Consider the following 27,951-nt stretch of genomic DNA (forward strand, 5'->3'; position numbering starts at 1 on the left):
AATTTATACAATGTGATTTTCTTGATTTTTTGGGGGATATTCTATCTCTCAATGTTAAAATTAACCTACCCTTAAAATTATAGACTGTTCAGGTCTTTGTCAGTGGGCAAAGTTACAAAAACAGCAAGGGATCAAATAATTATTTCCTTCACTGTACATATACACACACACACAATATACATACATACACACATATATATATATATATATATATATATATATATATATATATATATATATATATATATATATATATATATATATATATATATATATATTACCATTCAAAAGTTTGGGGTCACTTAGAAATTTCATTATTTTTGAAAGAAAAGCACATTTCTTTTCAAAGAAGCTAACATTAAATGAATCAGAAATACACTCTATACATTGTTAATGTGGTAAATGACTATTCTAGCTGCAAACGTCTTGTTTTTATTGCAATATCTACATAGGTGTATAGAGGCCCATTTCCAACAACCACCACTCCAGTGTTTTAATGGTACATTGTGTTTGCTAACTGTGCAAGAAGGCTAATGGATGTTTAGAAAACCCTAGAAAACCCTTGCACAAGTATGTTAGCCCAGCTGAAAACTGTTTGGCTGATTTGAGAAGCCATAAATTGACCTTCCTTTGAGCTAGTTGAGAATCTGGAGCATTACATTTGTTTGTTCTATGAAACTCTCAAAATGGCCAGAAAAAGAGAACTTTCATGTGAAACTCGACAGTCTATTCTTGTTCTTAGAAATGAAGGCTATTCCATGCAAGAAATTGCCAAGAAACTGAAGAGTTCCTACAACGGTGTGTACTACTCCCTTCAGAGGAGAGCACAAATAGGCTCTAACCAGAGTAGAAAGAGAAGTGGGAGGCCCCGCTGCACAACAAGACAAGTACATTAGAGTCTCTAGTTTGAGAAATCGATGCCTCACAGCTCCTCAACTGGCAGCTTCATTAAATAGTGCATGCAAAACGCCAGTGTCAACGTCTACAGTGAAGAGGCAATTCCGGGATGCTGGCCTTCGGGGCAAAGTGGCAAAGAAAAAGCCACATCTGAGACTGGCTAATAAAAGGAATAGATTAATATGGGCAAAAGAACACAGACATTGAACAGAGGAAGATTGGAATAAAGTTTTATGGACAGAGGAATCAAAGTTTGAGGTGTTTGGATCACAAAGAAGAACATTTGTGAGACGCAGAACAACTGAAACCATGCTGGAAGAGTGCCTGACGCCATCTGTCAAGCATGGTGGAGGTAATGTGATGGTCTGGGGTTACTTTGGTGCTGGTAAAGTGGGAGATTTGTACAAGGTAAATGGGATTTTGAATAAGGAAGGCTATCACTCCATTTTGCAACATCATGCCATACCCTGTGGACAGAGCTTGATTGGAGCGAATTTCATCCTACAACAGGACAATGACTCAAAGCACTCCTCCAAATTATGCATGAACTATTTAGGGAAGAAGCAGGCAGCGGGTATTCTATCTGTAATGGATTGGCCAGCGCAGTCACCAGATCTCAACCCCATTGAGATGTTGTGGAAGCAGCTTGACCGTATGGTACGCAAAAAGTGCCCATCAAGCCAATCCAACTTGTGGGAGAGGCTTCAGGAAGCATGGGGTGAAATTTCTCAAGATTACCTCAGAAAATTAACAGCTAGAATGCCAAAGGTCTGCAATGATGGAATTGCTGCAAAGGGAGCATTCTTTGACGAAAGCAAAGTTCGAAGGAGAAAATGATTCTTTCCAATAAAAATCATTATTTCTATCCTTGTCAATGTCTGGACTATATTTTCTAATCATTTTGCGACTCATTTGATAAATAAAAGTATGAGTTTTCATGGAAAACACAAAATTGCCTGGGTGACCCCAACTTTTGAGCGGTAGTTAAAATGTGTGTGTATAATATATATATATATATATATATATACACATATACACATATATATATATATATATATACATATATATATACATACACACACACACACACACACACACACATACAGTACAGACCAAAAGTTTGGACACACCTTCTCATTTAAAGATTTTTCTGTATTTTCATGACTATGAAAATTGTACATTCACACTGAAGGCATCAAAACTATGAATTAATACATGTGGAATTATATACTTAACAAAAAAAGTGTGAAATAACTGAAAATATGTCTTATATTCTATGTTCTTCAAAGTAGCCACCTTTTGCTTTGATGACTGCTTTGCACACTCTTGGCATTCTCTTGATGAGCTTCAAGAGGTAGTCACCGGAAATGGTCTTCCAACAATCTTGAAGGAGTTCCCAGAGATGCTTAGCACTTGTTGGCCCTTTTGCCTTCACTCTGCGGTCCAGCTCACCCCAAACCATCTCCATTGGGTTCAGGTCTGGTGACTGCGGAGACCAGGTCATCTTGCGTAGCACCCCATCACTCTCCTTCTTGGTCAAATAGCCCTTACACAGCCTGGAGGTGTGTTTGGGGTCATTGTTCTGTGGAAAAATAAATGATGGTCCAACTAAACGCAAACCGGATGGAATAGCATGCCGCTGCAAGATGCTGTGGTAGCCATGCTGGTTCAGTATGCCTTCAATTTTGAATAAATCCCCAACAGTGTCACCAGCAAAGCACCCTCACACCATCACACCTCCTCCTCCATGCTTCACGGTGGGAACCAGGCATGTAGAGTCCATCCGTTCACCTTTTCTGCGTCGCACAAAGACACGGTGGTTGGAACCAAAGATCTCAAATTTTGACTCATCAGACCAAAGCACAGATTTCCACTGGTCTAATGTCCATTCCTTGTTTTCTTTAGCCCAAACAAGTCTCTTCTGCTTGTTGCCTGTCCTTAGCAGTGGTTTCCTAGCAGCTATTTTACCATGAAGGCCTGCTGCACAAAGTCTCCTTTTAACAGTTGGTGAAGAGATGTGTCTGCTGCTAGAATTCTGTGTGGTATTGACATGGTCTCTAATCTGAGCTGCTGTTAATCTGCGATTTCTGAGGCTGGTGACTCGGATAAACTTATCCTCAGAAGCAGAGGTGACTCTTGGTCTTCCTTTCCTGGGGCGGTCCTCATGTGGGCCAGTTTCTTTGTAGCGCTTGGTTTTTGCAACTGCACTTGGGGACACTTTCAAAGTTTTCCCAATTTTTCGCACTGACTGACCTTCATTTCTTAAAGTAATGATGGCCACTCATTTTTCTTTACTTAGAATTTGTATTATGGCAAGAAAAAAGCAGCTAACAGTCTATTCAGCAGGACTATCAGCTGTGTATCCACCAGACTTCTGCACAACACAACTGATGGTCCCAACCCCATTTATAAGGCAAGAAATCCCACTTATTAAACGTGACAGGGCACACCTGTGAAGTGAAAACCATTTCTGGTGACTACCTCTTGAAGCTCATCAAGAGAATGCCAAGAGTGTGCAAAGCAGTCATCAAAGCAAAAGGTGGCTACTTTGAAGAACCTAGAATATAAGACATATTTTCAGTTGTTTCACACTTTTTTGTTAAGTATATAATTCCACATGTGTTAATTCATAGTTTTGATGCCTTCAGTGTGAATGTACAATTTTCATAGTCATGAAAATACAGAAAAATCTTTAAATGAGAAGGTGTGTCCAAATTTTTGGTCTGCACTGTATATATATATAATATATATATATATATATATATATATATATATATATATATATATATATATATATATATATACACATACACACACACACACATATATACACATACAATGTATATTATACACACACATTGCCGTTTGTGTGAACTAGCAGAGATTCTCTGTATATACTGCATGACCATACATAGGATTGAGCATTCTCTCCTTCTGAAAAAGGTCGAAGAAAAATCGCAGTAAATAAAAAGGCCAATATCTCTGGGACCATATAATGTATTTAAAGAAAAAAACTGTATTAATAAAATAAGAACAATCAATTGCCACTTTAGACCTGATAAGTCCTCTTTAAATAGGGTCAGGTAGGAAAAAACTAATTATTTCAAGATTTGCTTTTTAAGACACAAAGACAATGGGGAAGGGCTACTGGGTAATGTCTCCCTAAGTAAATCTTTGTTTGCACCATCGAGATTATTTAAAAGACTAAGATTTAAGGGTTAAAACCACTAGACTACTTACAGAATAAAGACAAAGAATAAGATAGCAGTAAAGCTGAATAATTATCTTTTTACTGCATTATTTTTAAGGCATTGTAGAATAACTAAGCAGTTGAAGGACAAAAATCAAATGACTTTATTATTAGATACAAGGCCTAATGTCTTGCAGATAAAATATTTGTAGGTGTTACAGTCAATCAAGATTTCGGAAGAAACTAGAGATGAAAGCATCCAGGCATAAAAGGCAAGTGTGATAATTATGATGTGCAGACAAGATAATGGAAAATATTCCAGCCTTTGTCTGGTATTATGCATTGAGTGCAGACTTGACCTGGACAACTGGTGATGCCTCATCACATTCTACACAGTCAACAAAATGAATTAAATAGTCATTGTTTTATCACTGTAATTACTTCACAGAATTTAATTATACCTGCAAGCATCTGGTCAGTGAGTATTGTGCAACTGCTATTAAGTTAATATGTTTCCCCTAGATTTTTATTCATTTAAATAAGATTGTATGTAGTGTATCCTGAGAGGATAAAAAAACTGAACTACTGTCACATGACTAGCAATTGAGGAACATATTGGCCCCTTTGCAGACCATAGTGTTTGCTCATACAGATACTGTACCTACAAGACTGTTGTAGTAAGAAATTCACTAGGAATACTGAGGGCTTGTTCACACAAATGTATTTTCGGTCTGAGTGCTGTCTGAGAAAAAACCCACTCGGACGAATATTATTCAATGGAGTAGTGCAAATGAGAGATTTTTTTTTTTCACTGACCAAAACTGCATGTGAAAAAATAAAAATAAATGGCAGCATGCACTAGCTTCTTCCATAAATTGGAGGAGTCTCATCCATTCAAGTCTATGGGTGCCAAAAAAAATAAATATCGGATGCCATACAAAGCCACAGTATAGCATTCAATTAATTTTTACAGCTACATTGTAATTCTGTAACATAGGAATCTGTAAATGGTCCTGTAAATGATTAATAACTAGTGATGAGTGCAAGAGCTCGTTACTAGAGTTTGCCTAGGGTGCTCGGGTATGCAGAGGGTATCACGGGTGCTCAAGTGACGAGTCCCCCTCGGCCGCATGTTTCACGGCTGTTAGTAGACAGTCACAAAACATGCGGTGATTGCCTGACAGACATGGGCAATCCCCGCATGTTTTGTGGCTGTCTAACAGTCATTCAAGTCCCTGCAGCCGCATGTTGCATATGTCACTCAAGCACCCGCGATACTCGGCCCATACCTGAGCACCATTGGCAAATTCGAGTAAGAAGCACTGGTGCTCATCACTATTAATAACTGCTGATGTAAAAAAAAAATAGGATTGCATACAGACTGCACACTTTCTGGATGAAACTCTGAACACATTTTTATATGCTTGTGTGAACCTACACTTACAGCCATCAAGATCCATAGTAAGCAAAAGGGTACATAGCACCACGTAACGTATGCCACAATCAACAACCAACTCCTGCTTCTACCACCCATGAAGTAAAGCACATGCAACCTGGCTGAGTATTTGCCTTCTCCTACAGTACTTTGGCTGGGATGATGACAAAACAGGAATCAATTACAGGTGTTTAAAAGATGTGAGTATTTGACTAAAAGTGGATTATCACTGGCCATAATTATATTATGGTTACGAGTAAGCCACGCAGCAGTACTCAATGCCAAGAAGCCAAAAAAAGCAAATAAGATTTAATTCCTTATGAAAGGACTCAGGAACATACATTACTTGTGGAAAAAATGCAATTCTGGCATCTATATAGCAAAGGGGTCTTTACGGTTACAGTGGTTAGTATGTGGTGATACCACAAGAGGTTGTAATGACAAATACTATATCATTATAGCATTTAAAAAAGGGTTGATGGGGAAAATTGAGCTTGATAGATCGGTGTCGTTTTTTCAACTTATATAATGAGGGTTCATTAGAATATGCCACTAATTAATGAACAAAAGGTTACTTCATAGGCTGATTGTAGTATTTAGATTGGCATAAAAATCATCACTGTCGGCAGCACATCGCCCAATGTAAACAGTGGATGTGCTGCCAGTAACATGCATGATGCATCTGGTTAGAATGATCGCATTATGATAACATTAGTTATGACACCATATAGCTCGTATCCTCCCACATGTTAAATGGGCCTTTGAATAAGCGCCAATCAACTTATTAATAGAAGATGTGTTCATTTATGGTGAGAAATCTGAACAGCACGGTGGCTTAGAAATGTAGCCTTACAGCACTGGGGTCCTGGGTTCGAATGGCACCAAGGAAAACATCTGCAAGGAGTTTGTATGTTCTCGAAATGTTTACTTGGGTTTTCTCCAGGTTCTCCGGTTTCTCCAACACTCCAAAAGGCATACCAACCTTGTATCTCCTGTACCCGAATTTAGAGCTTCACAGACAAATATGATGCTGTAATTTCGGGTCAGGAGCACCATGATCAGTCCGGCCACTGCGGTCCGCACATAGATTTTGAAATACGCTTGTGTGAACCTGGCCTAAGTGCACTTTTACCACGCTATGAGTAAATTTAGTAACCAAGGACACAATTCAGAACACAACACTTTTTGCCTGCTTTACTGCTTAGTATAATAAAAGAAAAATGGCTGCTAACTTTAGCTATGCTATTAATTGTAAAGCAGCTTTTTAATATTGCCTGGAAATGTTGGAATGTGTATTTATAGTAATGTCATAACAAAGATGAAGGCCCTGATTCATCGTTGTTTCCCGCTTTTCTGGAGTAATTTGCTTTTTTTAGTGACTTTAGTATTTGCACCTTATTCTCGATGCATTTTGAGCCACTTATCAAATTGTCTCTCTTTTCTAGACCTTTAATTTTTTTATTTACTTTGCTTATCTAGATGTTTTAGACATATTCATGAAATGTGACTTTTAGAGAAGGTCAAATTTTCGGGGCGTATCTCACTCTAATTTTGGGTTAAGTTTTCAATTTGGCGCTTTGTGTCTTTTAAAAGGATTCTAGTGCTAAAAAGTTGCAAAAACTGGTTAAAGACAGAATTAAAGGGCATTTTTGATTGGACACTAAATTGATGAACCATGGGCTTCATTTTGAAGAATTTGGAGCAAAAAAAATGTCAGCGAATACCACAAGATAACAAAAATATACTGTTATCAAAAAGAGCAAATAACTGAAATACAATTGAATGCCCTGTTTTGTTCTAAGTTTGAAAATATTTGAAAAAGTGGTAAACATCTACTGGGACTCAAAGATCTTCAGATACTGAATACGCTACGTTCACGCTTGGATGGAAAGGGTTTCTTTGCAGTAGCTCAGTTTTTCTGCTCATAGAACAGAAAAAAAGAGTGCCAAATCCAGAGTTAATTAATTTTATTTATATAGCACAATCTGCAGAACGTAGATAAAATTGCAATTTTTTCCTCTAAAGACTGAAATTTAGAAGTGTTTTGTGCCCAAGGAGAGGGATGGGGGAGTGCATCAGATGACCTGGCCTCCACAATCACCCGACCTGAACCCAATTGAGATGGTTTGGGATGAGTTGGACCGCATAGTGAAGGCACAGCAGCCAACAAATGCTCAGCACCTCTGGGAACTCCTTCATGACTATTGGAAAGCTATTTCAGGTGGTTACCAGATGAAGCGGCTTGAGAGAATGCCAAGAATGTGTAAAAGCGGTCATCAGATTTCAAGGGGGTTTGATTTGTTTCACAGGTCTTTCTTTACTCCTTGCTTCCATATGTAAGCCTTCGTGGTTTTGCATCCTTCAGTCTGCATACACATGGGCACATGCAATATAAACAAGGGAAACCATTGCATGAACATGTGTGTATAACCTATAGTTGGGTCATATGCCGGCACCTAGACTTTGATGCTGGCTCATAAGCCAAACCCACATCTTTTCTGGCAGATTATGGCAGTGTTATTCAGCCATCATCTGTCTAATAGCCACAGGTCGAGAGGAGCCCTGCCCACGGCTGTTAACGTATTAAATGACACTGTCAATCTCTGACAGCGGCATTAATTGCGCCGACAGGAGGGCATCATTCTGCGCACCCATTTTTTTTTTTGCTGCCACTTTAAAAAAAAAAAATAGTTTATACATGTTGGGTATTTCCGCAATCGCATTGACCGGGAAAATCATATTGCCAGGTCATTTTTACCGTATAGTTTTTTTGTTTTGCAGCACTTGAAATTTATATTCCGTTTTCTGTATTACATGATAAAATGAATGGTCTCATTCATAAGTACAGCTTGTCCCACAAAAAAAACAAGCCCTCAGATTGCTATTTCGATGGAAAATTAAAAAAAGATATGGCTCTTGGAAGAAGAAAAAACGGAAATGGAAAATTGACCAGTAAGGAAGGGGTTAATAAAACTATTTTATTCTCTTTTGTTTAACTATTAATATGCTGGCATTTTTCTGAATGCCCGAACATTTGTGCTTGATTAAAGAAATATGCTGATGTGATAAGTAAAGTATTCTTTACAGGTATACCATGTGGCAGCTCATGGGTATGCAGAAACCTTCAAAACCTATTACATTTTTAGAAAAACATTGGGCCACCTTCTTTTGGAAACCACCAGAACAAGTGATTACTATTACAATAAGGCTTCCCTTCCTTGTATTGTTAGGTGCATAGTAAGTTAACTGATGAGAATTTTCTCCAATTCAGACAGATGTGATGGTACCTGCAAGATTATTTGATAAAAAAAAGGAAGGACATGTTCACACCATGCAATAAAGCTGCTTTTTGCCAAAACTAAAAACATGGCATTTTTACATCTTTTTTTGGAAAGTCATGGTGAAGAACACAGTGCAATTGCTTGATGTGAACCTAGCCTAATTGTGCAGCCAAGACATACATATTCGTCATAAGGCGGCAGCAAGTTAATCATAAAAAACATGCAGAGACGGCCACGAGTAGAAAGTAAAAATTGTTGTTTTCTGATAGAGTACATTAAATATTAATATGGAGAGATATATCAAAATGAAAATTATAAAACAAAATATAAAAGGTAAAAATTATACATACAAATAAGCACACATACACATTTGCGTGCAGTGCAACAATATTGCTTACCTTGAGCCAGTCTTTCCAGCCTCTTCCCATGCTCTGGTGGTATAGAATACCTTTTTGAGTAAAGAAAAAAATGTATTAGTAAATCTTTAATCATTTATTAGGTTATCCAAAGTATTGTTAAATTGAGATTTCTTGGCTGGCCTGATTACATGTCTTAGTTGAAATCAAAAACCCACTGCTGATCTTTGAATATTTTTTTTTTCATTTAGGCTGTGTGCCCACTATGCGTTTTTTAAGCGTTTCCGCAGCGGCAATTCCGCCGCAGAAACGCTTAAAAACGCTTGGCAGAAGGTCTGCTATGTTCCCCAATGATAATCCGCATGTGCTGTGCACATGCTGTGGAAATTTCCACTGCGGATTATCATTACGGAAAAATCCACAGCACTACCAATTATTTTGCGTAATCGCGGCGTTTTCGCCGCCATTGACTTGCATTGAATTGCTTAATATCCGCATGACTACAGGTGAACATGCGGATATTATGCGATTCAATGTGCCCGGGTCTGGAGAAGAAGAGACTCTCATCCAGACCTGGGTACCATAGTACCTGTTGAAAAAAAAAGAATTTCAAATAAAAAAATACATTATATTCACCTTCTGATGGCCCCCGGTCTCCACAGCGATGGGTCCTGCCTTCCCGACGGCTCGCGATGGTCTAAAAGGACCTTCCATGATGTCATTTAGTCATGTGATAGGTCACGCGACTGCTGATGTTGGCGGTCGCGTGACCTGTCACATGACTAAATGACGCCATGGAAGATCCTTTTAGACCACCGCGAGCCGCCCAACACACTGGACGAGACCGGAGGCCATCGGAAGGTGAGTATAAGGTTTATTTTTTACCATACTTTTACTATAACTTGCATGGATTTATATAGTGTGACCAAGTTGTCAAGCACTTTCCAAGTGATGCTAAAGTCGCTTGGAAAACACTTGATAACCCGCATGCGAAATCGCATGTGAAAGACGCTTCACATCCGCATGTCCCTGGCAGGAGAAATGCATGTACAATCCGCATGTACAATCCCGCATGTACAATCCCGCATGCGTTTTTCTGTCAGGGAGATGCAGAAATGCTCAGGAAAAATCCGGAGCATTTCTGCATCGTGGGCACATAGCCTTAGGCCATGTTCACACATGTTGGGTTTTTCAGCGTATTTTAATGCAGATTTTTATGCAAATTTTCAGCGGCTTTTTGAAGTACCAGCAAAGTCTATGAGAAACCAGAATTCTCTGTTCACACATCTTGTTTTATTTTGCTGCATATTTTGTGCCTTGGTTGGGTTTTTGGAACATAGAGCATGTCACTGAAAAAAGCACCAAAAAACACAGGTACATTTTTTTCTGCGTTTTTGATGGCAAAATAGAATAGGGTTCTTTTTTTTTCCACAGAACTTTATGTACGTGCATAAATAGAGACAGAAAAACAGAGAAAAAAATGCAGCAAAACCTGCGTTTTGACGCAGCCGATTCCCTGCCAGAGATCAGTTTTGCTGCAGATTTCTGACGTAAAAAAACACAACATGTGGGAACATAGCCTTATACTTCTTTATTTGCTGCCAAGTCCAATTGTTCTCCAGCAAACTTTATTTTAATCGCTTAAATACCAATTTTAACCAGTTCCCTTCACTATTGTGCCTTTTCAGGCAATGGGATGAGATACTCTCCATTAGGTCATAAGTCAATACATCTTCACCACGGGATCAAGATCCCGGGGTTCTATTAGTCTAATGGCACTCACTCCACTCAAGTCACGTCAGAAATGCCATAAAAAAGTAGTTAAGTATTACTGTTCATTGTACCTTTCAAAAAGTGTATGAAAAAGTGATTAGAAAATCACATGTACCCTAAAATGAGAAACAAAAGCCCTCATTACAGCTCAATTTACAAAAAAAAAAAATGTTAGTAAGTTATGGTGACAAAAGAAAAACTAAAAATTATTTTGTCTCAAACTGTATTGATCATAGAAAAATAAAAATATAAATAAAACTATAAATTTGGCATCACCGTAATCATACTGACCCACAGAACGAAGTTAACACTTTATTTGTGCAGCAAATGAAAAGCTTAAAAAGGTTGTCCACTACTTTTACATTGATGGCCTATCCTTAGGATAGGTCATCAGTATCTGATTGGCCGGGGCACCTGGCACCCCCGATGATTAGCTGCTATTAGTGTCGGCGGCCGCCAGCCGGCAGTACTCACTTGCCGAGCTGCTCCGTCTGCTTGTAACGGACTGGGGGCTTGGTCCTGCACATCCACCTCCTATTCAAATCAATAGGAGGCAGATGAAAGTATCCTGCGGCGGCAACTACAAGTGGATTGAGCAGCTCGGCAAGTGAGTACTTCCAGCTGCCGCCGATGGCAGCTGATCGGTGGGGGTGCCAGATGTTGAACCCTGGCCAAGCAGACATTGAGGTCACCAAAGTAAAAGTAGCGGACAACCTCTAACATTTAAAATGTCAAAAAGGTAACAGCAGAATTGCTGTGTTTTAGCCATTTGTTCCATAAAGAGTTAATAAAAGTTAAGCATTAGGTTGTATGTCCAAAATGATGCCACTGATAAATAACGCATACAACAAAAAACAAGCCCTCATAGTTACAGTATGTTGCCAAAAACAAAAATATAGCTCTGGGAACGGTGAAAAAAAAGGGTGTGTGGACATTGAAATGACAAAAATGGAACATTTTAAGAATTATTTTAAGACTAGTATAATGTAGTTTATATAAAACTCCTAGAAAATAACCACAGCACCATTTCTAGTCTTCCGTCATCAAGTTCGGCTTCTATTTCATTGTTTATATGATAGGTAAAAAGCTCATTTATTTGTGCACTCCAACACACATAGATAGTTAAGAAGACCTAACAGCACATGTCACGTCTCAAAATGTGTTCCCTCAGCAGGCGGGATGCACAGTACTATGCAGAGCTATTTCACAATAATTTTACCCTTGAATAAAATCAGAAGACTCGCCTACAGAAATGGTTTATCACGCGTGGGTACATCAGTTGAATTTTTCAGATGGGAAATCAATAGATTGAATATACTGTAGATGGAGAGTGTCGTCCAGATGTGGGAGCACCTAGAGAATTTGATGTCTGTCTTGTACGTTACAGATTGTGCTTTTACTCTATGAGGAACTATTCTAAAGGAAATAATGTTCTACAGAGCTAAAACATTGCAAAATAAATGGAAAGGCAAAATCTTAAAATGAGTAAAAGAAAAAATTCAGCAAAAACACAATGCTGCAGCGTGAGAGTCAATGTGAAGCACTGCTGCATGTCAAGGATGGGTTGAAAGGAGTGACAATCTAGTAGGAGATTACAACAATGTGTACCCTCGCCAGATCAATAAAGGGGCTTTCATTTTACAAAGAAATACAAACAAAAGCTCAGTATTTCAAAATATATTCCAAGTCCCCAATAAATAACATTGACCCCTGTAAGAATGGCCAATTTTAATATCTGTGAAGAATAGACACAATCACACCAAAACGTCCACCAGTCTAGAAAACCTAAAACATTAGAAAACAAAAGTGCAATTTAGAAATGAAAAAACTGTATGGATCCTGAAGTAGGATGACATACTACAATTTAATATTTAGGGTGAAATCATACTTGTAGGAAAATGTCACTGTAAATCTACTCTACATACAGCACAATTCAGATAACCCAGTGTATTTATGACCTTCAAGGTGCTAAATTATTAGAAACCGTCCAAGTTTAATTTAGAGTAAACTTGCCACTGGTACACCATAGACTGCCGCTTCAGAAAATCTACTATAGGGAAATGAAGGGGAAGCGGTCAGCTGATTCACGCTGCTTGAACCACAGGCAAGAACCTGAATCAGTCATTCAACCTGAACTCTGAAATAATGCTACATTTCAGAGAAAACAAACCTTTAAAAGCAAGCCAGGAACCATGCGGCTGGGGTGACAAGTTCAAGAGGCCGGTCCTTGCATAGCTCTCATGAGGGACAGGTCTCTCCCTATACACACATGTAGGGGGCAGAGAGATCACTCAATAGAGACAGGGCAAGGAGAAGCCTTCTGGGACCAGCCTCTTGGACTAGTCACCTGAGTTGCACGGTCCCATCTGATTGCCTGTGGTTCAGGCAGCAAGAATCAGGTGTTAGGTTTACATTAAAAGCATTGCGCCACAATCCTATTCATATGTTAAGAAAATGGTGTTGCTGACCTTTTTCAATCCACTCCGATTAATCATAAATCTCTTTATAACCATGCATTATCTTTTATCATTCGATGTTGCTTATAGAGTTAGTAACAATGCCTGCCTTTTGGCTCTTTAAGTGTAAGTGATATTAGGTGGTCGAGCATGCGTAGTCAAACATTATTCTTCTGTCGCTGTAGCTGCACACAACCTTAAAAGTATCATCCTCTGTCCCGGCTGGCTCTCTTTTTTAGTTCCATGCAAAGCAAGAGATAGAATATACAGTGCAGGCTGGGAAGGAAAAACCTAATTTAAAGCTGCATGCAGCGACTGTGACAGATTGACTGCTATGATAGTTGCACGCACGAGTAAAGTTAGATTCCTCCATCCCAGCTGGCTCTCTTTATACTAACCCACACAATGACACAAGAATAAAGATTCAATGTGCATGCCCAACCAAAAAATAATTGTCTATTCATTAAAATATATAAATATGAGGCTGAAACAGCCCCTTTAAAGTTCTAAAGAGTGCCCCTTTTCTTGGATACCGAGCTTCAGTTTCATTATTAACATTAGACAGACACACACAAATTTGTCCTTGGATTTTACCATGACTTGGGTTCACCAAAGTGGAGGTAGTTTATGCTGTAAAGATCCATGTCTTCAGTATGCCAGGCAAATGTAGTTTTCCACATCCCAAAATAGAGATAAGGGGTATTGACTCCCTCAATTGAAATCCCGCATTCGTCTCCGACAACATCTAGAATGGTATTTAGACGGGAAATATTCCATTCATCGATGTCCTGTGGTAAAAATACAAATACAACATGAGAAAGTATTTATAGGATCCAACTTCTTGTGAATAAAATATCATGACACTCTTCAATCCACACTTTCAACTGGCACTGTCTGTCGTCCTTTGCTTTCTTACTAATCACCCACAATTAAAAATATAATTCCCATATTTAGAATGCATAATACTGCATTTTTTACATATGCATTCAGCAAGCACTGGCCTTTTTCAAGATCTCCCTAGAATTCGAGAAATATAATTTCACAGTTCAGTGAATAAAGACTGAGCACCATAGGGTCTCCAGAACTGGATCAGTCAATTTCTGTGTACTGTTCTAGAGTATTTCTATGAGATGCAGCATTATGCTGAACTTGCCTGCCTCCTGCTTGTAAGAGCTGACAGGAAGAAACCCAACACAAGCGAGACATACAGGTCTAAGCTGCACTACATAAAATACACTAAGATTGCAGTGTGAATTAGGGGACAGAAGTTCTATCAGGGAACTAACACCAGCTGCCTTTTAGATAGGAGTCAGAGCCGAGAAAATGGAATGGAGACAGTGCCCCCACTGCAAAGCCCAAGGTATCATGAGAAGTATTAGGGTATTTTTCCATACTTGGGTTTCCTTTAAAAACTTCATTAAATATCTGTCAGCAGGAATTTCCATGTTAAACTAAAAATATGGGCATACTGTCATACTGATTTAATACATACCTTTAGATTAACAATCTGCAGCCTGGTTTTCGTTAAATCTAAAAGCTCAATTTCTGTGCTTGTGGTTTGGAGTGTGACTGTGGGTAGGGTCTTTGGCTCACAGGGCTCAGCCAAAGCCCATCCGCTGCCTCTGTTGCAATAATTAGAATTTCGGGGTGGCGCCATCTTAGCTGTGGGCGATGCTCTCGCTGGTGGCGGTCTTCATGAAAATGGCGCCGGCGCATGCACAGATCGACCTCCCATGGTCTTCAGGAAAATGGTATCGAGTCGACTATACGAGATCCCATTCTACACATGCGGCACTTTCCTGAACACCGCGGGAGGTCGATCAGCTCATGTGACGGCGCCATTTTCATGAAGGTTGTCCACAGCTAAGACGGTGCCAACCCAAAATTCAAATAAATGCAACAGAGGTAGCAGAAGAGGCCGTGGCTGAGTCCTGCGAGCTGAAGAACCTACCCACAGTCCCACCCACAAGTCCCAGCACGAAGAAGTGAGGAAAACAAAATTTAGAATTAGGCTGCAGATTTTTAAACTAAAAGTATGTATTAAATTAGTATTAGAGCGCCATACTGCCCATTACCTTTTGTTTAACATGGATATTCCTGCTGACAGGTTTCCTTTAAGCCCAAACCAGGAATGGATCATAAATGGAAGATATTTGTGAAGAAAAGACTTAAGCTTCTCCTTTTTGAATGCACTTTTGTCTTTGACTTCAAAACCTGCATAAAAACCTGAATGTGAAAACATACTTTTAGGGAAACCATATTAGAGCAAAAGATAAACATCTCAGAAGTAGCACAGCAAGTTAGTAGTAGCAGCCACTAGGGAATTGATTAATGAAGACAGGCAATGTTCATGCCAGTCTTGATGAGGGGGCAAGTTGCAGTCAGACGCTGCTGATTAATTAAGAAGCGGACACATCTTAATGAATCGGGTGCACGTGACAAGTGGTGCACGCCTCCATGCACCTAGCCTTAAAGGGAACCTGTCACGTCCTAGTTGCTAGGTACACTGCCCCCATAGAGTGGTTAGTGATACAATGTGCATCACTAACCAGCTGTTTTCATGAAAATCGGTGGCAGTATAATGATGTTATAACGTTTTATATACTTTGTCCTACCTGCTCGTATTCAGTCATAGGGGTGTGATTCTCAGATTCAGTCATGGGCAGTCGCCGCATTCAGTTAGTACTGGCGCCGCCCATGACATATGAATACTGCTTATGGCAAGCGCTAGGTTTGAAGGGTGCATGCACATTTGCACACGTCGGGCCACTGGTCCAACGTGTGCGCACTGAGGCTGTGTGATTACCAGCTTCAGTACGCACGCGCTGTGATCTGTGGCTCCCGGAACGTGTGCAGTCAATGTATTGTGCGGTCACTGCATGCCCAGAGACACTGCAGCGGTGACTGCATGATACATTGACTGCGCACGCCCTGTGAGCAACAGATCACCGCACGTGCGCACTGAAGCTGGTAATCATGCAATGTACACTGCCCTCCTAGTTGCTATGGGGGCAGTGTACATAGCAACTAGGATGTGACAGGTTCCCTTTAAAGCTTACTTCAGTCAGTGACCTCACTGGATTCAGCACCACAAAATAAAACAAAATTGTTTATTTTAATACCAGACGCAGAAACAACTTGTACAGCAGTTTAACTAGATACAGTGCATGTTTCATAACATGGAAGTTTGGCAGCATAAAAAGTTATAAAGCAGAATTATGGAATGCTTATAGGATTTACTGCAAATACTGTCTGCAATGACTTAAAGTCTATATGGATTCCACTTTGCATTAGAACACGGATAAAACTTCAGGTGCATACCCCAACTTCAAGATAAAATTTGATGCATTCGATAAAAGGTCTAATTAATGTGGAGACAGATAAGCACAGCAGTAAGACACTGTGCATGCAGAACGTACAATGATACACTCATGTCAGACAAGATACTCTTTGACATGACATTTATCACAAACTGAGATTCCAACAGTCTACTCTCTGACTTTCAGAAATCACCACCTGTTCCTCATCTCTGAAAATAAAACTGTAGGGCAAATCGTAAAACCTATTTAGTCCCAACAACTAGTAAGCTGGTATGGTCTGTCTATCTAATCTGACACTAGAAAACACTTGCACATACAGGAAAAAAAACACATTGGATTCCTACGCTGCTGGCCTTTTCCACGTTACATAACCATCCCAGCAGCAATGGTAAAGTTTCTACATCCATAAACAGTGAACAAAGTAGTGTAAATGAATAAAGTTCCAAATTTAATTAACAACGACAGTAACTAAAGTTATATATTATTTAAAAAAAAAAAAAATTATATATATATATATATATATATATATATATATATATATAAATATATATATATATATATATATATATATATATATACACATACATACACACACACACATACAGTACAGACCAAAAGTTTGGACACACCTTCTCATTTAAAGAAATTTCTGTATTTTCATGACTATGAAAATTGTACATTCACACTGAAGGCATCAAAACTATGAATTAACACATGTGGAATTATATACTTAACAAAAAAGTGTGAAACAACTGAAAATATGTCTTATATTCTAGGTTCTTCAAAGTAGGCACCTTTTGATTTGATAACTGCTTTGCACACTCTTGGCATTCTCTTGATGAGCTTCAAGAGGTAGTCACTGGAAATGGTCTTCCAACAATCTTGAAGGAGTTCCCAGAGATGCTTAGCACTTGTTGGCCCTTTTGCCTTCACTCTGCGGTCCAGCTCACCCCAAACCATCTCGATTGGGTTCAGGTCTGGTGACTGTGGAGGCCAGGTCATCTGGCGTAGCACCCCATCACTCTCCTTGTTCAAATAGCCCTTACACAGCCTGGAGGTGTGTTTGGGGTCATTGTCCTGTCGAAAAATAAATGATGGTCCAACTAAACGCAAACCGGATGGAATAGCATGCCGCTGCAAGATGCTGTGGTAGCCATGCTGGTTCAGTATGCCTTCAATTTTGAATAAATCCCCAACAGTGTCACCAGCAAAGCACTCGCACACCATCACACCTCCTCCTCCATGCTTCACGGTGGGAACCAGGCATGTAGAGTCCATCCGTTCACCTTTTCTGCGTCGCACAAAGACACGGTGGTTGGATGCATTCCTTGTGTTCTTTAGCCCAAACAAGTCTCTTCTGCTTGTTGCCTGTCCTTAGCAGTGGTTTCCTAGCAGCTATTTTACAATGAAGGCCTGCTGCACAAAGTCTCCTCTTAACAGTTGTTGTAGAGATGTGTCTGCTGCTAGAACTCTGTGTGGCATTGACCTGGTCTCTAATCTGAGCTGCTGTTAACCTGCGATTTCTGAGGCTGGTGACTCGGATAAACTTCTCCTCAGAAGCAGAGGTGACTCTTGGTCTTCCTTTCCTGGGGCGGTCCTCATGTGAGCCAGTTTCTTTGTAGCGCTTGATGGTTTTTGCAACTGCACTTGGGGACACTTTCAAAGTCTGCCCAATTTTTTTGACTGACTGACCTTCATTTCTTAAAGTAATGATGGCCACTCGTTTTTCTTTACTTAGCTGCTTTTTTCTTCCTAAAATACAAATTCTAACAGTCTATTCAGTAGGACTATCAGCTGTGTATCCACCTGACTTCTGCACAACACAACTGATGGTCCCAACCCCATTTATAAGGTAAGAAATCCCACTTATTAAACCTGACCAGGCACACCTGTGAAGTGAAAACCATTTCCAGTGACTGCCTCTTGAAGCTCATCAAGAGAATGTCAAGAGTGTGCAAAGCAGTCATCAAAGCAAAAGGTGGCTACTTTGAAGAACCTAGAATATAAGACATATTTTCAGTTGTTTCACACTTTTTTGTTAAGTATATAATTCCACATGTGTTAATTCATAGTTTTGATCCCTTCAGTGTGAATGTACAATTTTCAAAGTCATGAAAATACAGAAAAATCTTTAAATGAGAAGGTGTGTCCAAACTTTTGGTCTGTACTGTGTATATATATATATATATATATACACACACACACACACACACAGTGAAAGAAATAATTATTTGATCCCTTGCTATTTTTGTAAGTTTGCCCACTGACAAAGACATGAACAGTCTATAATTTTAAGGGTAGGTTAATTTGCCCACTGACGTTATTGGGCTGTCATAGAGGTGATTAAACGCTAAGGTACATAAATTTTTTTAAATGTTGATGGATGAAAACAGATGCCATACAGATGTCAACAGACATACAGATGACACATGGATGGAACACGAGCGATAATATCGATGAAGATGCAGATGCAATTTCATATGCCCATCTAACCCCTATCTTAATCTTTCTGCCTTTCATGTAAGATGTCCTGAGTTTAAATCCTAGCAGAAATTGACTTTACAAAGACGTTAAGAATTAAATATACAAAACCATCAATTGACCACAATCGAATGCAGCGAGTCTTTTCCCCAAATGCCCCGTGTAAGGGTATGTGCACACGGTCAGTAAACGCTGCGGATTGGACACACCACACTTGCGCTGGTGCAATCCGCAGCAGCCAGATGTTACAGCATAGTGGATGGGATTTCAAGAAATCCCATGCCCACTATGTGTCTCCGTGCACCTGCAGATCACCCACAGAGACGGACATGCGGCGCGTCTTCACAGACCGCAGCATGTAAATCTCTCTTGCGGAGACGCTAGTCTCCGCAAGAGAAATTGTATCAGTGCAATGTAAAGGATGCGATGAATCCGCATATGTTCAATGAACACATGCGGATTCACCTGCGTGCAGCGCTTTGGACGCAGCATTAACCGGTTCCCGACCGCCCACTGTAGATAAATGTCGGCGCTTGCTGGGCTCTGTGCAGCGCCGACGTTTAAGAACGGTGGGTGGTCTCGCAGCGCTCAGGACCCCCAGGGTCCTGCAAGCGCTGCGATTCCGGTGCAGAGAGTTAGCTCTGACAGGGAACATCATCGGGACCTGATTGGATCAGGTCCCAGTGATGTTAACCCTTTGCTGTCTTCTATATTCCGCGATCTATAGTGATCGCGGCATATAGAAGACAGCAGGAGGAGAGGGGGTCGTCCACTTACCTCTCCGACGGCCCCCTTATACCTTCCAGGACCTGGCGTTGCTATGGCAGCTGGAGTTCACATGACCGCCTCCAGATCTGCCATACATGGTGTCCTGCCTGGCTCAGCCTGCAGCTGAAGCCTGGCAGGACACACTGACTGTGAAACAGTCAGCAAAGATCTCATGTAATGTAATACATGTCTATTACATTACATGAGATCAGTGATCAGAAAAATAAAAATTAATGTCCCATACAGGGACTAAGTAAAAATGTAAAAAAAAAGTAAAAAAAAAATATGTTTTTAAACTGTTAAAAAAAAAAAAAAATAATCACAAAATAAATAAAAATAAATAAATAAAATATTAAACCAATAAATCCGTATACTTATGCAAAACCAAAAAAAGTACACATATTTGGTATCGCCGCGTCCGAAACAACCAGATCTATAAAACTGTCACACTAATTAACTCCTTCTGTGCACACCGTAATAAAAATAAATAAAAAACGGAGCAAAAAAATATGCTTTTTCATCATATCGCCAAACAAAAAGTGGAAAAAAATGCAATCAAAAAGCAAAATGGAAATAAAAATGGTACCGCTGAAAACGTCATCTTGCTCCGCAAAAAAAAAGGCACCATACAGCTCCATCAGCCGAAAAATAAAGTTATAGCGCTCAGCATAAAGCAATGCAAAAAAAATATTTTTTCTATAAAATTGTTTTATTGTGTAAAAGCGCCAAAACATAAAAAAAATATACAGTAAGTGTAGTATCGCTGTAAACGTACTGACCCGAAGAATAACGCTGCCTGATCACTTTTACCACACGCAGAACGGCATAAAAAAAAACCTCAAAAAACAATTCCTGAATTGTTGTTTTTTGTTAATTTTACCTCCCAAAAAACGGAATGGAAAGCGATCAAAAAATGTCACGTACCCAAAAATGGTACCAATAAAAATGTCAACTCGTCCCGCAAAAAACAAGCCGTCACATGACTGTCGGCCGAAATATGGAAAAATTATAGCTCTCAAAATATGGGGATGCAAAAACTAGATTTTGCAAAAAAAAAGCGTCTCTTAGTGTGTGACAGCTGTCAGTCATAAAAATCAGATATAAATCTGGTATCTCTGTAATCGCACCGACCCAAAGAATAAAGTAATCTCATCACTTATACCGCACGGGGAACAGCGTAAAAAATAGATGAAACCAATTCTTCACCCGCTACTGATTTGTTTATTATGTCTCCCAAAGATCGCAGTAAGGCTCTGCCCACATTTATCCTGCGCTCTGCGCTGAGCACTTACACCAGAGTTTCCGTGTAAATCTCTGAAATACGTGATTCAGACGGAACCCATCACGGAAGATTCCCTGTAATGAGGCAGATATAGGCCACTGTGGAAGCCGTCTGGCCTGTGATCCCACGGTGTCATTTGTTTTAGGCGTGCATAAAAGCGCGGTTGGCCACAGTTTTGTGCACTTCAGAAAAAAAGGACACCGCTAAACAGAGGCCAGACGGAGTCCAGAGTAACTCTGCTGCCTCATTACAGTGAATGGATCCCGCAGGGATTTCATCTGAATTACATCACTTGGAAATTTAGATGGAAACCCCAATGTAAGTGCTCAGCCTAGAGCGCAGGATAAATGTTACGTAAAATGTTCCCAATAAAAGCTTCAACTCAGTCCTCAAAAAAAGCTAGTCCCCACTCAGGTCCATTATCTGTTAAAAATATAAGGGACTTCCAAGTTACTGGTAGCAGAAAGGCTCTGGAAAAGCGAAATGGCCCTTGCTCCCCAAAAGAAATTCAGAAAATTTTGTGCTCCCAAATCCAAATGCCTATTCTATAATAATTTGTTCTCGAATTCTCAAATAGCGCTCCATCCCCCCCAGATCTCGCCGTATGGCTGAGCGGTACGATACAGCCACATATGGGGTATTGCCACTTTTAGAAGAAATTGTGTGACACATTTCGGCACCATTTTTACCCATTGCCCTGTGTGAAAATGTAAAATCTGAGGGTAAAACATTTTTTTGTGGTAAAAATACAATTATGCTTTTTTCACTGCCCAATGGTATAAATTAAAAAATACTCACTACTTCCCTAGATGAATTCCTTGAGAGGTGTAGTTTACAAAACGGGGTCACTTGTGGGGGTTTCTGCTGCTTCGGCATGTCAGCGACTCTTCAAATGTGACATGGTGTATGCAACCTATCCCAGCCAACATAGCGCTCCTTTCTCTTCCAAACCCTGCCGCACACCAAAGCAGTGGTTTTCCCCCACATATGGGGTATCGGCGTACTCAGGAGAAATTGCACAACAAATTTCATGGTGCAATTTCTCCTGTTATCCTTATGATAATGCAAAACTAGGGAATGAAAAACATTTTTTGTGGGAAAAATGTGAAAATTTTATTTTTATGGCTCAATATTATAAACTTCTGTGAAGTAGCTGGGGGTGCAAGGTGCTCACCACACATCTAGATAAGTTCCCTAAGGGGTCTAGGTTCCAAAATGGTGGCATTTGTGGGGGGTTTCCACTGTTTAGGCACAGTAGGGGCTCCCCAAATGCGACATGGCATCTGCTAATTATTCAAACTAATTTTACATTCAAAAAGTCAAATGGCGCTCCTTCCCTTCCGAACCCTGCAGTGCGCCCAAACAGTGGTTTTCCCTCACATATGGGGTATCAACACGCTCAAGAGAAATTGCACAAAAAATTTTGGGGTCCATTTTTTCCTGTTACCCCTGTGAAAATAAAAGAAATTGGGTCTAAAGTAACATTTTTGTGAAAAAAAGTTAAATGTTCATTTTTTTCTTCCACATTCCAAAAATTCCTGTGAAGCACCTGGAGGGTTAATAAAGTTCTTGAATGTAGTTTTGAGCACCTTGAGGGGTGCAGTTTTTAGAATGGTGTCACTTTTGGGTATTTTCTGTCATAAAGGCCCCTCAAAGTCACTTCAAATGTGAGGTGGTCCCTAAAAAAAATGTTTTTGTAAATTTTGTTGGAAAAATGAGAAATCACTGGTCAACTTTTAACCCTTATAGCTCCCTAACAAAAAAAAATGTTGGTTCCAAAATTGTGCTGATGTAAAGTAGACATGTGGGAAATGTTATTTATTAACTATTTTGTGTGACATATCTCTCTGATTTAAGGGCATGAAAATTCAAAGCTTGAAAATTGATAAATTTTCGCCAAATTTCCGATTTTTTCACAAATAAACGCAAGTGATATCGAAGAAATTTTACCACTATCATGAAGTACAATATGTCACGAAAAAACAGTCTCAGAATCCGGGGGATTCGTTGAAGCGTTCCAGAGTAATTACTTCATAAAGGGACAGTGGTCAGAATTGAAAAAATTGGCCCGGTCACGAAGGCAAAAACAGGCTCCGGTGCGAAGTGGTTAAGTATGCTGCGTCCAAAGTGCTACCAGAAAGGATCGTGTGCACATACCCTTAGGCTGCATTCACATGCTATTAACCTGTAACAGCCTGTGCCACCGCAGTCTTCTTAAAGATCCCGTAATGAGATTTTGATGCTGAATATTTTCGTTGCGCAAAAATTACGTGTGACACGTACTGGAATAGAATGCAGACGAGAAATGACAGATGTTCAGGTGTTGGATGTGCAAAGATAGATAGATAAATATTCATGAGAAATATAATTAGTAATGTTAGGCTATGTGCCCACGATGCAGAAATGCTCTGGATTTTTCCTGAGCGTTTCTGCATCTCCCTGGCAGAAAAAAAACACATGTGGATTGTACATGCGGATTGTACATGCGTTTTTCCTGCCAGGGACATGCGGATGTGAAGCGTTCTTCACATGCATTTCCGCATGCGGGTTGACAAGTGCTTTCCAAGCGATTTCAGCATCACTTGGAAAGTGCTCGACAACTTGGTCACACTATATAAATCCATGCAAACGGCATGGATTTATATAGTGTGACCGTAAAAGAATGGTAAAAAATAAATATTATACTTACCTTCTGATGGCCCCCGGTGTCCTTAGCGATGCGTCCTGGCTTGCCGGCAGCTCGCGATGGTCTAAAAAGGACCTGCCATGACATCATTTAGTCATGCGACGTGTCACACGACCACCGACGTCAGCAGTCGCGTGACCGGTCACATGACTAAATGAAGTCATGGCAGGACCTTTTTAGACCATCGCGAGCTGCCGGCAAGCCAGGACGCATCGCTAAGGACACCGGGGGCCATCAGAAGTATATTTATTTTTTATTTTATTCTTTTTTTTTACAGGTACTATGGTACCCGGGTCCGGAGGAGAGTCTCTTCTCCAAACCCGGGTACCATCCGCGCACTGTATCGCTTAAATATCCGCATGTGCACGTATAGTCATGTGGCTGTCATGCGTTCCAATGCAAGTCAATGGCTGCGAAAATGCCGCGATTCCGCAAAATAATTGGTAGTGCTGCGGATTTTTCCACAATGATAATCCGCAGCGGAAATTTCCGCAGCATGTGCATAGCACATGAGCATTATCATTGGGGAACATGGCAGACCTTCTAACAAGCGTTTTTTAAGCGTTTCTGCAGCGGAACTGCTGCTGCAGAAACGCTTAAAAAAACGCATAGAGGGCACACAGCCTTACTGTCATCATCACTCTCGCTCCATAGGTTACTCGCGGAGCCAGGCTGCCCTCTGTGTGACATGGCAAGAGCAGTGATGCCAGTAATATTACTGACGTCATTACTGCTCTCGCAGGGTCTCGTGGAAAACATCCTGACTGGGAGTGACCTATGAAGCTTTGTTCTCAAAACAAGGCTCCATAGGTTTGAATACAGAATTCGTGGAGGTTGTGGGTTCGCCTTGGATTACGTTGGAGCTGCTGTTTTTTTTTATCGATCTAATAAATTGGTGAATGAGGGACCGTCTCTTGTCTTTATCTAATTCTCTCTTTTAAGTATGTCTTTCTGGCTGCCTTTTGTGGACTACATCAGAATCCTTTGACTACTTCGGACCAGCATGGCTTTTTTATTTTATTTTTTTTAATAAATTGGTGATGTGTGTTTTTTTCCTTTTAACTTACTGGGTTAGTAATGGGGGTGTCTACCTCTCCATTACTAACCTGTGGGCTTGATGCCAGCTGACATTACACATTTCCCTGGTTGCCAACGCACCTGGGCAATCAGGAAGAGTGGGGCACAGAGCCAGAATTGGCGCATCTAATGGGATGCACCAATTCTGGGGCGGCTGCGGGCTGGTATTTTTAATCTGGGATGGGACTAATAAGTATGGACCTTCCCAGTCTGATAATATAAGCCTGCAACTGTCTTCTTTCCCTGTGCTGGTTATCTATAATAGGGGGGACCCACATCTTTTTTTCAATTATTTACTAGCACAATACAAGTACAGTAAAATACACATGCAAGGTACTACTTATATTTCTCACAAATTTCTATCTTGCTCTCTGTCTACCTCTATCGCAATTTTTTTCACATCTAACACCTAAACATCTGTCATTTCTATTCTGCCTTCTATTCCAGCATGTGTCACACGGACGGCACAGAGATGTCGCACTTTGTCAGTGTGTACATGTGCGAGACGTATAGACCGCCAAGCTGCCGGGAAAAAACAGCCATGTTCACTTGTGGGTCACAGGGACACACAGACATGTGAACAGCCCCATAGATTTTAATGGGTCTAGGTGTGTAAGAGTCTCCGGCATGTGTGAAAAACGTCACCACAAGTACCCAACACACTGACATGTGAAGGGGGCCTTACACAGCACACACAGAGAGGAATTCCTGCTTTTCGTTCCTTAGTTGGCACACAGGCAGAAGCATGGAGGGGATTATACACCAATAACGATTCTTGAAGATGTGAATTCAGCTCAGGGGTGAGGTAACAGTCTTGTTACAAAGCTCAGTACAATCTTTCTGTGTCTGCCCCTGCTTATTTTCTTATGCTACACTTCACTGCTAATCCCCAGAGCTGTATGACAAGTTCAGGAGGCAGGTGGCAAGAAGTGGCTCATAAGTGGAGAAAGAAGCAGAATTTGTCTCATATTTTCGTGTACAATTGATTTTGATTCATGCAAAGTTTGTTCAAAGTTTGCATCTAACAAAAAGCATATAAAACTGTTCACAGAATCACAAAGGTAATATGTCCCCAGAAAACACTGGCATTCAGTATCGTCTTGGGCATGACCAATTTGAGAAGGTTTTTTTTCCCCGCGGCGTGAAAGAGTAGTTCATAAGGAAGTGAGGAAGTAAAGAAGTGGCTCACGAGTGGAGAAAGGAGCACATTTCCCTGGTGAGATATATTATACTTGATTGTACTATTGTTTTATGATTAGTTTGTTTGAAGGACAATTTAGCTTTAAATGTAATGCAGCTAGGCTCTTAATATATCACATTTTTAATTATTTACATCAAAATATTTAAAAAAGGAAGGATTCCACTGATGCACTAGTAAATCACACTCAAAGAAAAAAGCCACAAGCAGGTTTAGAAAAACCAGACATCAGCTTTGTCTCAAATATATGCTTAAAAGAGTCTATTTGAATGTAAAGTATACGCCTAGTAGGATATGCATACAGCACATATCTGCCTGTCTCCTGATAGATTCATTCAGTTTGATGTGAAAAGGCAACAGTAGTGTATCTCCACTGTCAACATACGCACACCCACTTCAGTGATTGCTTGCTGTCTGTGGTGTCAGAATTTAGATAAATGTTTAGAAAATTAAAATTCCAAAATAGGTCCTGTTCAAAAATGACATTTACTATGCAAATGCTTCTGTGCCTAAAATAAAATGAACACAGCAAAGCGTCCCTGGAGCAGGTCTTTAGAATGTATTCATGAAATATGCAACAGAGCCACCTTGTGGAGAAATAGAGATGTATCTTCAAAAGAAAACCACTATAAAAAAAAAATTTAATTTTCTGTATCCCTCCCTCCCCCAATGACTTTGCAGCAACAAAAAAAAAATACATATAATGTACTATGTAAATTATTTGATTCAAAAATAGGGCATACACTGTAATCCACCTTGATTTTATCTGTATTTCTTAAACAAAAAGGTGTTGCTTACATTTATTAATAGGTATACATGTTGCCCAATCAACTGTGTGTGCATATTGGAGAGACCTGTCAATCCAGGCAGGAAGAAGTTGCTGAGGACTCGGCTGTTTGACTAGTCTACCGCGCGGCTTGGTCCCCGGTGGCTTTTAAAACATGTTCTCCCCTGAAATGCTGCAGCGTTTCAGAGTCAAATATACCTGGCTGAGATCATACAGTCAGTGCTGATATATAGGCAGCATGTAATAGCTGTCAGGTTCTCTTTAACGCTATGTGCCCACGATCAGGCAATAGCAGCATTTTGGAAGCAGTGTATTTTCGCTGCTTCCAAAACGCTGCGTTCTAATCATGCAGGTAAATCCGCATATATTCATTTTACAATGCAGATTTACCACATCCAATACATTCTACTGGGGAAATTTCTGTTTCGGAAACTAGTGTCTAGGCAACAGAAATTGATATGCTGCGGCTTGTAAACCCGCGCCGCAGGCGAGATTATGTGGCGTCAAATAGAAGCACAGTGGGCATGAGATTTCTATAAATCCCATCCACTGTGCTTCTAATGTGGAACGCAGCGTTTGATCGTGGGCACGTAGCCTAAAGAGTTTTATTCTGTCAAAAAATACAACAAACTGCAGCATAAGCTGAAAACCAAGAGGTTTTTGTACAATGATAAAAGGTGTACAGGATTTCATTCACATATTCAACTGACATTATAAAATTGAGCCATCTTGTTAGTATCTTTGGTGTGCCACACTGACTGGACAAACACTATTTAGATCCCAGATTTGTTCTTGATCAAACTGAGAAGCATGCAGTCTGCAAAATGAGCCACATTTTTTGGGAAGGTCTTTTCTCGTAGCTATATGGTTTGATATATGTCTAACTGTCCAGAGGTATGTGCAGGATAAATACTTAACATTGATTCAGAGTATGAGTAAGATTTACTATGAAACTGATCAAATT

General features: G+C 40.0%; 1 protein-coding gene across 1 annotated transcript in view; it reads right to left on the reverse strand.

Annotated features, from left to right (window-relative positions):
• Positions 1-27,951, reverse strand: part of KDM4C (lysine demethylase 4C) — a 453,452-nt gene that overhangs the window by 325,320 nt on the left and 100,181 nt on the right. Inside the window, exons 5-6 of the mRNA XM_073668849.1 lie at positions 13,983-14,176; positions 9,202-9,251 (exon numbers count right to left, since the gene is read on the reverse strand). Of these exons, the coding sequence (XP_073524950.1) occupies positions 9,202-9,251; positions 13,983-14,176 (244 nt within the window). The remainder of the gene's footprint in view (positions 1-9,201; positions 9,252-13,982; positions 14,177-27,951) is intronic.

This window comes from Phyllobates terribilis, unplaced genomic scaffold (genome assembly GCF_046119375.1).
Source record: "Phyllobates terribilis strain yellow unplaced genomic scaffold, ASM4611937v1 Scaffold_1__5_contigs__length_1240528914, whole genome shotgun sequence".
Lineage (NCBI taxonomy): Eukaryota > Metazoa > Chordata > Amphibia > Anura > Dendrobatidae > Phyllobates > Phyllobates terribilis.